General features: G+C 35.1%; 2 protein-coding genes across 2 annotated transcripts; one reads left to right on the forward strand and one right to left on the reverse strand.

Annotated features, from left to right (window-relative positions):
- Nucleotides 1–339: 339 nt before the first annotated feature.
- On the forward strand, nucleotides 340–2,143 carry LOC7470434 (NAC domain-containing protein 6). Its single transcript, XM_002305511.4, is given in 4 exon segments — nucleotides 340–618; nucleotides 727–866; nucleotides 868–999; nucleotides 1,528–2,143. Coding segments are annotated over 4 exon segments (837 nt in total). The 5' UTR covers nucleotides 340–452; the 3' UTR covers nucleotides 1,927–2,143.
- Nucleotides 2,144–2,890: 747 nt separating this feature from the next.
- On the reverse strand, nucleotides 2,891–4,270 carry LOC7470435 (probable inactive chitinase-like protein LaCIC). The gene is made up of 3 exons (XM_002306184.4): nucleotides 3,796–4,270; nucleotides 3,518–3,668; nucleotides 2,891–3,361 (listed from the first exon to the last, which is right to left on the reverse strand). Exons 1-3 carry the CDS (start codon nucleotides 4,208–4,210, stop codon nucleotides 2,962–2,964), a joined length of 966 nt encoding a protein of 321 aa, XP_002306220.1. The 5' UTR covers nucleotides 4,211–4,270; the 3' UTR covers nucleotides 2,891–2,961.
- Between the last annotated feature and the right edge of the window lie 8,860 nt (nucleotides 4,271–13,130).

Consider the following 13,130-nt stretch of genomic DNA (forward strand, 5'->3'; position numbering starts at 1 on the left):
AAAAATAAAAAAATAAAAATCCTTGCCTGTAATTTCCAAGTAAAAGTCCAAAACCCGAAGAACATAGAAAAATCGGTCAAGCAAGATACCAAAGACCGACCTGTCATGAGAGTCCCCTTCACAATGGTATTAGTCAGTGGTGCCTTTATGACGATAAACCGTGTGGGTTCCACCATTGATGCATCATCCTAGCTTCCCACGTATTTCCAAATTTATCTTTCTGACTAGGTCTTGCTTTGATGCTCTCTCTATCAACCAAAAAAATCACCAAAAAAAAAAAAAAAATCAAATAAAAAAATCACCAACATATCTTACCCTTATAAATATCCTTGTAAGAAATCAGTGTCCATGTAGCTACATTTTCAATTTCATATCGAGAATAGCTAGCTAAACTACTACCATATACACACAGTAGTCACTAACCACTATAGACTGTCTGCCAATATTATACCATGGATGAAATGCCATTACAGCTTGATCTTCCAGGCTTCCGTTTCCATCCAACTGAAGAGGAGCTTCTTGATTTCTACCTCAAAAATATGGTTTTCGGTAGAAAAATGCGTCTTGATGTTATTGGCTACCTCAACATCTATCGTCATGATCCTTCGGAGTTGCCAGGTATATGTATATTGCTTGCACCCTTCTAATAAAATCTTGGTTCATGTTACGACACAGCTAGTTTAATCATGCATGCTTACATCAAAGTTAATGCTGTTGTGTTAACAGGTTTGTCAAAGGTTGGGGAGAGGGAGTGGTATTTTTTTGTGCCTCGAGATAGGAAACATGGCAACGGAGGAAGGCCTAATAGGACTACACAAAATGGATTCTGGAAGGCTACTGGTTCTGATAGGAAAATCGTGAGCTTATTCGGACCCGAAGAGAATGATCGGATTCAGAAAGACTCTTGTTTTCTATAAGGGAAGAGCACCGAGAGGGTCCAAGACCGATTGGGTCATGAACGAGTATCGCCTGCCTGAATATTCAAGCCCCCTGCCCAAGGTACTTTCTATATATTAATTAATGTTACCTTTGTTTTTTCTTATTAACTCTTGATATTAAAGGAAGTTCTTGCGTTAATTTCTTACTTTTGGTGGGAGATGATTAAGTCAATGCAAATTATTTACACATATCATCACTTCATAATTTAAAAGAAAAGGCAAAAGGAAATTAGAACTAGTTTTAAAAAAACACCCCTTAACATAATTGTTAGGCTAATTCTGATATCCTAGGCATGCATGTTGTCAAGAAACTTCACAGAATTGTTGTCATTTTAGAGAAACAACATCTCATCACTATAGTTAAAACCATTCAATTCCATTTTATTATAAAGTACTTGCTGTTTTTGAATTTTCCTGGGAACCTCTTTTTTTTTCTCCCTGTTGACAAAGAAAGGTGTTAATTAGTGTTAGAAGAATGAACACCTTTTTTATTTTAAAAAAATCTGATATAATGATCTTAATTACAAGTAATTTGTCACTTTATTCGAAAGTGCCTGTACCTGTCTTAATTTTCTGATATTGAATGCAGGACATAGTATTGTGCAAGATATATAGGAAGGCAACTTCGTTGAAAGTTCTAGAGCAAAGGGCAGCAATGGAAGAAGAAATGAAGACAATTCATGCATCTCCATCATCATCATCTTTGGACACCATGTCATTTTGCAGTCAGCCAGAAGATCCAGTCCCACCAGAATTGCCTACGCAACACTTGGTTTTCAAGAAAGAGATAGAAGATGACATTATTAGATATGAAAAGCCAAGGGAGATTAAAGGGCCAAGTCTTCAATTACCAATGGGGACGGACAAGTTACCAGAGCTCCAGGTTCCCAGCAAATTGAGCATGGAGTGGAACCAAGATCCAATTTGGTCCCTAAATAGTCCCTGGCTTCAAAATTTGATCCCTTATGCAGACATTTTGAATTTCTAATAGGGGTATTAAACTCAAATTTTTTGTTTTGTAGATAACTTCTTTCACATCCTAATTATCAACTATTGCCCCACATAGCTCAGCAAGTAAGAATCTTCAAGATGAGTGCTTAAGAGGGTGGCAATAACTGTGAGTTAAATATGTATTCGAAGCTTATAGCTTATCTTTGTTAATGAACTACTTAATTAAGAATTTAATTTACCATTGCTCTGAATAATCAATCCTCAAATACTCCCTTTTGTGAAGTGGAATGTCGTTGCATCATGTCGATACGTTGGTTCTTTACAATGATGATTACTTGGGCTATGATTTTTTTGTATGGGCTAGGTCACCAGCGGGCCAAGATTATTATTTATGTCAAGATATATGGGCCAATATCGTTTTTTTTTGGGTTTTTGGTAACGGTCGATTTTTTTTGTTTGGAGTCTGGACTTCTCTCGTATTTTTGTCACTTGAAATTAGTAAAAAAGAATAAAGAGAAAGACATTGACCTCCTAAGCACATTGCTCAGCTCAGCTGAGAGTCCTAGCAGGAAGAAGGACAATAAAGAGAAAAATACCAGTGTCCATGAAGCACAGGCATTGACTGACCGGAGGACTCTTTAAGTTTCCCAATCATCTTGCAGTGACGATCAATCATCCAGTAAATGGAATAGTTTAATCCAATATAATCTCACAATCTTGTTCATGAGCTTGTAGGAATGCATAACCTTCTTTTATTTTCTAATGTTATTTTCAATCACCATGTATCAAGATATACATCTTCGAGGCCAACACAAACATGGTCCGAGGAGTGTGCGGCTCTTGTTGTGGACAACCAGGGAGGTCCAGAAATGAGAATACTCAATATAATTCTGGACTCAAAGGCCTCAACATGATTCATCATATTATTAGATAAATTCAGACCATTGTTTTTAAAATCATTAAAATTTAAAGTATCAGCTCATGAAATCATATATATAATGTTTTTATTCAGAACAGGCAACTTCTTGTTTATTTATTTTTAATTTCATCGTACAGAAATTACGTTGCCAAATCACATGGTGTCAACCAAGTTCAAAAGTCCATTTCCAAATGGTCTTTGGTTGTAGCAGTCAAGATTGCTTCCATAGCCAACTCCGAGTATATCACAGTACCTCTTGTAGAACCCAATACGATCCTCCACCTGTGATTTCCACCCCATACCGCATTCAAGCCCGCCATTGATGATGTTTGTTAACACACCATAGCCTGGAACCCGGCCAGCTGCCGAATCAGCACCAGAAGGTGACCATCTTCCTGTGATGACATTGTGGCATGAGGGCTTTGGAGACTGTGGTGTCATCCAAAACCAAATTGCTGTCTTGAAGGAGATTACTGGATCAGTTGCAACAAGGTCAGGATTGTTTAATAGATCCACCCCTATGGCTTTTCCACATTGCCCGTAGTTGTAGTTCCTGTGTCACATTTATCAAATTAAAATAATAAAATTACTTAAGTGCAAAGTCGTGGTAAATTATAAAATAAATATTGCATTAAATTTGATTTGATGGATGCCCATACAAACTCATAGATGAAGACAAAATATCTGCAAAATAAATAATCGGACTTACCATGAAAGTTGCATAGGACCTCGGCCGTAATATTGCTTGCCACCAGCACATGGATATGTGGAACTTGGAGCACAGTAAGATCCTGGATTTTGTTCCCTCACGTAGCAATATCCCCAAGCGTATGGGCCATCAGGTGCAGTTTGCCATCCTCCTATATATATAACATAAATTCATCAAATGAAGTAATGATTATATTATCTGTTTGAGATAAAGTTGTGCTAGCGTTTTGGTATCGAATAAATATATAAATTAAGGTGGTTAATCATGATTAAACGAACCAGTAGTTTCATGAGAGGTCTGGCCGAAGAAAGCAGCAATCTCCCTTTTACGAGTGGCAACATCACCAGTAGTGCCAAATCCAGGGAAGGCCTTGGCGGCTGAGATGAAAGCATCGTAAGTGTAGAATCCCTTGGCCGGGCATCCGCCATCATTTCTATGTTTGAGCATCTCGTTGAACTTTTCTCTTGAGATGATACTAGTAAGGTCTCCTCCACCACCACCACCACCACCACCACATTGGCTTTGACATCCTTTACTGCAGTAAGCATCAGTGTTGCCACACCAACCAAATTGGCTACAACATTGACCTCCCGGACAAAGGGCACCCCCAGCCTGCCTTCCACATTGCTCAGCTGAGACTCCTAGGAAAAGGGACAGTAATAGAGAGAAAACTGAGAAGACCCAAATCTTCATTTTCTGGTTTTGTGTTTGGGATTTTGTTGGATGACAAGCTTGTTAGAGCACTGGTGTATATATATAAAGGGGAACCATGGCCAATTAATACTTGGGTCTTTTCTTAATAAATACTAGCTGGACTTGTTCAATAACGGTGGCTGCCCTTTTTATCTAATGTACACTGCTACATGATGGATATTAAACAATAAAGAGATGGACAGTCCACGACGGCTTTTAGGTGTCTAGACTTCTACCTTCATGTGCATGACTTTTGCTGTGAATCATCAGTAGATGTTGCCCTGCTGCTCTTTAGGATATGATAAACATTAGTTGATTAGGAACGAAAAAAATATAATGTCGCATTGACCACTGTTCGTGGGTTGGAAATTTATGGAGACGAGAAGACATGTGAGGAGCTCTTTTAGGTTGAAATTCTATCACAAGAAATCGTACATGACTAGCTTATGATCTTTGATAACATCAAGTAATTTGTGAGTTAACGTGTGAGAATTGGAGATGATCTTTAATGAATTGAAGGGTTATAGCGAAAATTGATCTAAGCTAAAGCCCATGATATTTTAAATGACCTAAAGCTTGAGCCTTTGCTTAAAAATTGCTCATAAGTCCAACGTCTTGACGTGAATATTATTATTTTTAAGATATTAATTGTTTTTATTATATTTATTGTAGAGTTAAAAAATTTTATTTTTAGTATATAATAAATTCTTAAAATTTATAGACAACTATTTTTAAAAATTTCTTAAAAATTTATGTTTTGTTTCATAAACATGAATAAAAAGTTTGAAGAGAAAAAATAAAAAAAGAAAGAAATTATTTTCTAATTGATTTCTATCTATAAAAAATTAAAAAAATAATATTTTTTTCAGATTAATGTATCTATAGAAATTTAAAGGAACACCTCTATGAAGTATTTGTATAATTTAAAACTCTACATACCAATATGTTTGTAGAATTTTACAGTTAAATAAAAAGAATAACTTGGTAGGAGGTATTATGTATAATTAATTAATTTAATTCCAAAAATAAAAATTATTTATTTTTCTTTATATATATATATATATATTCAAGCTATTATCACACTCGAACATGTAAATAAAATGCAACAAAATATGTCACTTCGCCCATTGAATATTCAACTCTAGAAACCAAATCGTTTTGCCTTTTCGACGATGGAGATTGAAAAGCAGAGGATATGCTCGAGGAAAAAAGAGAATAATCCATCCATGGGGTTGCTTTAAACAGGTCGGAAAGTGGGTCATAATTGCTTGCTGCTAACCACCATTGAAAATAAGGTTTCCTCTGGTTCATGCACTTGAAAAATATTGTTAGAAGATTGACAACGACACCCTCCGAGCAACTCAAAATTGCTTACACTTGCCTTGATCTCATATTCATATTCAAACCATGTGATTACTAATATAATAACTATTGAAGATTTACATAATCGTTAACTTCAAGACCCGTGAAATTAGTCGAGTTACACGCAAGTTGGCCCGGACATCCACGATCCCTTTCTTTTTTTCTATGCAATTTAAATAATGCGTGATTAAAAAACTTGCAATCCCATCTTATTAACTAAAAAATTATAAAATTGTGACTAAGGATAACTCATATAATAATTAAATTGATTGTGTCAATATTATCCAAGGAACAGAGAAGGGATGTAAAGTTTTGACCGGTTTAACATTTTTAATTTCAAAATAAAGTCAATTTATTTTGTGGACTAACCTTCGGTGAAAACTTCGTCTGTTGGGCTAAGGTTGTTCCCTTCCCTGGGCTCATCTCAGTAAGGAGCTGTCTATCACTTTTGTCGGACGAGCGAGCTAGTCGCCGATCCAACTTGTATGGGCTATTTACTGTTGCACCTGAACGCATGCAAGTAAGTAGCTAGTTTCTCTCCTTGGGCTGAGCTAGATGAGATTCTTTTTTGTTATAGTGGGCTACAGTTACACATGGTCTCATCTCAAGATTAGGGAAAGGTTTTTTTTTTTTCTCATTTTTTTCGTAATCCTAACAAAGTGATTGAGATTCCCATATTCTCAACAATCTTAAGAATACAGTGTGCATATATATATATTGATGTTGCACAAAATTTTTTAAAAATTATTTGTTTCCAACAAAAACATTTTAAAATATCACATGCATCTATTAAAAAAATATGTATTAATAATAAAAATATTTTTTTTTATAAATAAAAAATATTTTTTTTTATAAATAAACCATATAATTTTTTTATCTTTTCAAAACAATTTTAATCTTACCTCATGTCAAACTCTTAATTTATATAAAAATAGAGCATTTAGTTTTGTAGTGTAAAGTTAGTATAACAACATAATATTTATTTTGTGTAAGAGTAAAATTTAATATTTTTTAAATTTAAATGTTAAATAGCTTTTAAATTTGTTTCTATCTACCTTTTTTAAAATTAAAATTTACCAATCATAAATATTATTTATTATTATTTTTAAACCATATTGTTTTTCTAAAAGTGGTTTGAACTTTTTTATTTCCTACATTTTTACTAACAAAACTCAAACATTTGTTTGTCTTGATGTAATAGCCTATTTATTTACTTTTTAAAAAAAATTAAAGAAAATTATTTTTTTACTTTAAATTATTTTTTTTAAATTATTTGGTTGTATTAATATTAAAAATTAAAATTTTTTACTTTGCCTTATGCATTCTTTACGTGGATGCACCATGCGGCACGATAACATGCATTCAACACCACAAATTATTTGGTTTTTCCTCTAGTGTTTTTTAAGAAATTAACCTTATATTTAAACAAATTATTTTGATATATTTTTAAGAAAACAATTTTAAAAATAACATTTATCATACTCTCAAATAACCCCTTAATATCTAACCCGTACCTAGTGTTGTCCCATAATAATCTACCTGACATGCTCTTTTAAGTATTTTTTTAGGTTCACCGTAGCTATCTAATGGATCAATATATTTTAAGATTTTAATTTTTAACCTAAATTCATGTTTAAAAGGGCCAAAGATAAGATGATAACCCAACATCTTTGTGTTTCACAGAATGCGAGGCTTAGAAGACATGAGACCGCCTTATTTTCAAGCTCAATGCCTTTGGATTCAATGAAGTGCTAAGCCACATGGGTCTCGCAATCTACTAGACCCAACGTTATTGGGTTCGGCTACGTGTTGAGCCTATGTACATATTGTCTGTCGAGTTGCCAGACCCAATATTTTTGGGTTCAGCTGCGTGCTAAGCTCAAGTATATATAGGTCTTACGAGTTGCGAGAACCAACATCCATGAGTTCAGCTAAGCACTGAACCCAAACAGATGTGGGTTTGGTAAGCTTCCAAACCCAATATCCCTAGTTTTAGCTACATGACGAGCCCAAGCAGATATAAGTCTGACAAGTTATCAGACCTACCACCCGTGAGCTTAGTATTATACCAAGTCTAAGTGGGTATGGGTCTGACAACCATTATAGGCTCTATATTGGAACATAAGGCTTTATTTGTTTATTGTTTTGACTTTTAACTTAAAATGCTAATGTCAGAGATATTTATCTCTCTACATTCCTAGGTGTATAAGAGCCTATTATATTTCCATCGCTATTAATATTGTGTAATGAATATTTATCCCTTATTAATATGGTGTAAGAGATATTTGTCTCTCATTTAATGTTGTATAAGAGATATTTATTGTTCATTAATGCTAACTGGAGGAAATGACTATCCAACCCCTCCATTCCAACAACATGACAAGGTTTAAAGAATATAAATACCTTTTGAACCACTTAGGTAAAAGGTTCACATTTTCTATTCTCTAAGTATTCGTACTTTAATTCTCATAACATTTATCATACAAAAAACAAGAACAAACATTCTTGTTCTTAGAATTTAAAGCTCATTCTTTAATTTATTATAATCTCTTACAAAAACGTCATCGATTTTATCATCTGAGGGTCCTAAAACTCCACCAAAATAGGTTATTTTACAGGTGTTGGCTTTTCCACCACCAACCATTTTCTTCCTAAGCTCTAGAGAAAAGAATATTGATATGAACATATGATTATCCACTATCCAAACATTAAAAAAATTTCATTCCTAAGCATAATGGATTTGAGAACATCATCAATTAACACTGTCTGTAGGAACATAATAAAAAAGCCATCAACTGTTATTTTAGAACTGGTTTTTAGCATCCTAATCACTATCAATGACAGACAATCAAGATACACTTGGGATGAAGCACGTCATAGACCTTTCTACTGTTGCTGCCACATCTGCTCCATCAAAGTTTCAGCAACTCATCAACCAAGTGCAAGCTCTTACTCAAGCTATATTGGCAACCCGAGGGCAACATCAAACCTTGCCATACCAGCAAATCTTAGCATATGATGTAGCACTCTCAATCCCAACTTCCCAACCATAAGTTATCCCTTCAACCAAGATATAATTGTATTATCTAGAGGAGGTTAGCCAAAATAACATGGAGAGATTTCCACCCTAACAATCTCCTAGTCCCTCTAAAGGTTGTTCTTATCTATGTGAAGCTCTCTCAATAAGTGGTCACTCTAGACGTGATCCATCTGTCCAATACAAGATAGAAGTCAGTTATTAACCCTGCCATTCTTCTAGCTTCCCAAAGCTTATTAGCAACAACCTGAAAGAAATTTAGCTAGTAGATACATTTAAGAAAAGGTCTATAATCCTCATGAGATAAAAATATCATATTTATCTAGACGAGTCTTGCACACGCTCATCCTTAAGGAATATATCTCCTTGAAGATGACTTTGGATAATTATGATAGTCTAATAGATCCATAAGAACATGTCCAAAATGTAGGTAGCAACCCGGAGCTTTTCATCCAAGATAGTGATGCTATATACAAGATACTCCCTACGATTTTCAAGAATTCAAGAAATATAGGTTGGACTTGACAAGAAAAATCTTGTCCCCAACTGTCTTATTTAGTGTTGTAGACCCTCTAAAAAACTCTGAGAACTCCATAGAAGATTTTTTAAGAGCCTATAACTTCATATGAGAGCTTTGAACTTCTTCTATAGCAGCAAAAAACTCAACCCCAGAGCATCCTAGGATTCTCTCATCTTTTTCATCCCCTACTGTAGGGAGTCCATTTCATTATAAGCCAGATATATCTCTTTTTTAATAAAGCTAAGCTGAAAGACCTGGCCTCTTATATCATCCTTCAAACTCGTATAGGCTATCTTGAGGTTCCTCGGCTCAACCTCCACTATAACCTTCTTATCTCTTAGCCTTTGAAGGACATTATGATATGCCTTGTGCTTGTTAATAGCTTTCTTCACTTAGCTCCTCTCAACCATCCAACACCTCTTAAATTGAGCGCACATCATGACAATGTACTAAAGACAAATGATTCTTAGAAATAGTAATGATAAACTAAAATAATGAGATCAAATAAGAGAGCTTCTTACATAAAGAGCCATTTGTCTAGTAATATCCAAATAACAGTTGTAGCTCTCATAATACATTATTAAGATGTTTGAAGGAATGGTTAAAAGCCTCTTCAGGTGTTTTCCTCCTTGAAGCTAGACTTCTTACCCAGGATAACCTCTATGGATTGCCTTTCCTCCTCGATCAAAGTAGGGAAAAAGTAGGAAGGCTCGACTAAGGATAAGGTTAGCAAAAACATCCTCTAACCTAGACTGTCCAGCTCCTAGAAAAACACCTTCGGTAGAAGTCCCAGCAGCTAAAGAGGCCTTTATAGTTAAAATCAGGGGTAAGGGCATTGACAGTGCAATGATAAGAGAGATATCTACAACTAAGGCTACAATGCCAAAATTCGTAAGGGTGGAAACCCCTTTTCTATTGAAATAAGGAGCAGCACCCACAATCATTTCAGGAGAGTCAGCTTCGGTTAACCCCCAGTCAGGGGATAACGGCTTCCCCTACTATCTTTGACCTTCATTTCCATGTGAATAACAACTTTCACCATTGTTTTCTTAAGAAAACCTATCTATATTGATAGGATCATTTTTCATCTCTTATCCAATCCTTGATCCATTCAAGTTAAGAGATGGAGATCCCCTCTTTGATGCATATAATCTCTCATTTGCAGACTTTGTTGAAGTTTCTTTTTCTCATTCAAATTTTAACCTTACACAAAACTAAGGTCAGAAATGAATATTTAAATGTATAAAAACAAGAGATAAAAAAGCTGCATACTTTGCAACAAGGATTGTTGATGACCTTTGCCTATTTTATTAAGATCATAATTGGTTGAGTTTGAGGCAAACATAACACATGTTTTTTCCTTATTCGAGCTTAAATGAGGCTTATTGTTCACCTTATAAGGAGGTAATCTTTAGTTGTAGGCATAACCCCAGACTTTTTGCATCATATCTATATGGATGACTGTTCTATTATATCTTACTATTAGCCATCTCCCTCTCCACTTCTTGACGTGTGTAGGTTTGCCATGTAAGGTTCCTTTCATGGATCCAATGAGGTTGTTTATGAAGGTAAGGAACTAATGAACATCATTGTCGCTACTAGTGCCACCAATTAAGTTATGACAAGTCCAAAAGATATTTACAGTAGGTATGATTCTAACAATCCTGAGAAACTTGTCAAAAACAGATAAAATGATCCATTTGTTGGGATGAAGCTGGACTGGACCTAACCTGTAATACCAAAAAACTTCCCTAAAAAACCCTTAAAAAGAGAAGGTATACCCCAACCCATACATACATTTAGGGGGAATGTTTTCAAAGTACTCTTAGGGGGTGGACAACGTCGGTTGGCTAATTCTGTCATCCCTGAAAGGCAATTTAGCCATGTACTCTCTTGGACGCAAACCATTAACAAAGGCCACCTCATCTATGGTCAGGGTGATAGGTGCATTGTCCTCAGGGGCTTGAGGCATCCTTTATCTACCCCGAGAGTCTCTAAAGGTATTAGGGGAAGGACTTCTTCGATGTTGGAAACTACCTTCCCTTTTTTAGATATAAACGTTGGATTTTCACCCCTTCTGGCTATAAAGCCCAGTCTAATAGACCCTTATCCCCTACTACTTCCTCCAAATTTTGGTTGGAAGCTAAACTCACCATCAGAGAAAGTAACATCCTATGCCTAGGGTCAAATCTAATTCTTTTAGAATTCATTTTTTCTAACAAAAAACAAGGAATAAGAAAGAGGGTTAAGGTGAGGAATACCTAAAATGATGATTTTTCCTGACACAGAGAAACTTTCATTCAAAGCTTTTTTAGCAATATATTTTTACAAAGAAATTTCAAGAGTCAAAGTAAAATAAAAGAATGGAAGTGAGAACGAATATGGTTATAAAGGAAATAATATTTCATCCTCATTGTTGAATAAAAAACCTTTCATGTCACCATAAATCTCCAGAATCCTACTCAATTACTGTATTAAATACTTACCACCATTTCTTTTCCCAAGATACCTTTTTTCAATGAGGATAAGCCACATGACCACATGAATTCCAACAGTTCTATTTGGGATTGCCTGTCTAATAGGAAAGGTAAAAAGTTTTTTTTTTAAAAAAAAAACTGATAACCTTTCAAATCTTTATGTATTCAATACATAAAGATTTGAGGGGTTACTGATGGATCGATATATTTTAAAATTTTAATTTTTAGCCTAAATTCATGTTTAAAAAGGCCAAAGGCAGGGTGATAACCCAACATCTCTAGGCCTAGCAAAATATCAAGTCTAAATGACATGAGTCTAGTTTGCTTCCAAGCCTAATGTTCTTGGGTTCAGCAAAGCGTTGAGCCCAAGTAGATATGGATATGACAAAATTCTATACCAAACATCCTTGGGTTCAGCTACGTATTAAGCCCAATTACATATAAGTCTGGCGAGCCGCTAGACCCAAGTACATATATAACTGGCGAGCTCACAAAATCGACATCCTTGGGTTCAGCTGCGCGCTGAGCCCAGGTATATATAAGTCTTGTGAGCTACCAAACCCAACATCCTTGGATTCTATTGCACGTTGAGCCCGCATACATATATGTCTGGCGAGTTGCAAAACCCAATATCCTTAGGTTCAGCTACGCGTTAAGCCTAAATGAACATGAGTTTGGCGAGCTGATGCTTACCCCAAACATACATAGGTCTAGATAGCTATCAGACCCATTACTCGTGAGCTTGGTATCATACCAAGTCGAAGTCGATATGGGTCTAAAGACCATTATAGGCCCTTTATTGGACCATGAGACTTCGTTTATTTATTCTTATGACTTTTAACATAAAATGCTAATGTAAGGAATGCTCATCTCTCTAAACTTTTAGGTGTAAAAAAGTCTTCTAAGGGCCTATCATAATTTCATCGCCATTAATATTGTGTAAGAGATATTTATCTTTATTAATATGGTGTAAGAGATATTTGTTCTTCATTTAATGTTGTATAAAAGATATTTATCCTTCATTAATTTTAATAGGAGAAAATAACCCTCCAACCCCTCTATTCCAGCAATATGACAAGGTTAAGGGCTATAAATATCCTCTGAAGTATTCGGGTAAAGGATTCAAAAGGGATAGGTAAAAAGGGATGCTGGACAATTAATGTGGACATTCTGATATTATTTTTCAAGAGACAAAAAACACGAAAAGTAACTGGTCCCAGAAACATATAGGCAACTTTATTTTGAAGGTACATCGGAGAAGTTCTGTCTGTTATCAACCATGGAAACATATATTAAAAAAAATCCATATAGTAGAAGGATACGAAATTCAGTCCGGAAGAAATCTGAAACTTCTTGAAAAAAAAATTACGATATGATAGGTCCAATTATTTTAGCGACATATCCAATATGGAGCAGAAGAAAAATCTTTTGGGCAGGTGTTCTTTTTCCCAGTCCATCTTTTTGTGGCATGTCTCTTTGTATCAGTATGCACAAATAACACACTGGAAAATTGATGAATCTGAC

This window comes from Populus trichocarpa, chromosome 4 (assembly GCF_000002775.5).
Source record: "Populus trichocarpa isolate Nisqually-1 chromosome 4, P.trichocarpa_v4.1, whole genome shotgun sequence".
In the NCBI taxonomy this organism is placed as follows: domain Eukaryota; kingdom Viridiplantae; phylum Streptophyta; class Magnoliopsida; order Malpighiales; family Salicaceae; genus Populus; species Populus trichocarpa.

Coding starts and splice junctions, on each gene's coding strand:
- LOC7470435 (XM_002306184.4), bottom strand. CDS start 4,210: ATGAAGATTTGGGTCTTCTCAGTTTTCTCTCTATTACTGTCCCTTTTC. Junction 3,669..3,795: donor GACCTCTCATGAAACTACTG/GTTCGTTTAATC, acceptor TTATATATATAG/GAGGATGGCAAACTGCACCT. Junction 3,362..3,517: donor GGTCCTATGCAACTTTCATG/GTAAGTCCGATT, acceptor AATGTGACACAG/GAACTACAACTACGGGCAAT.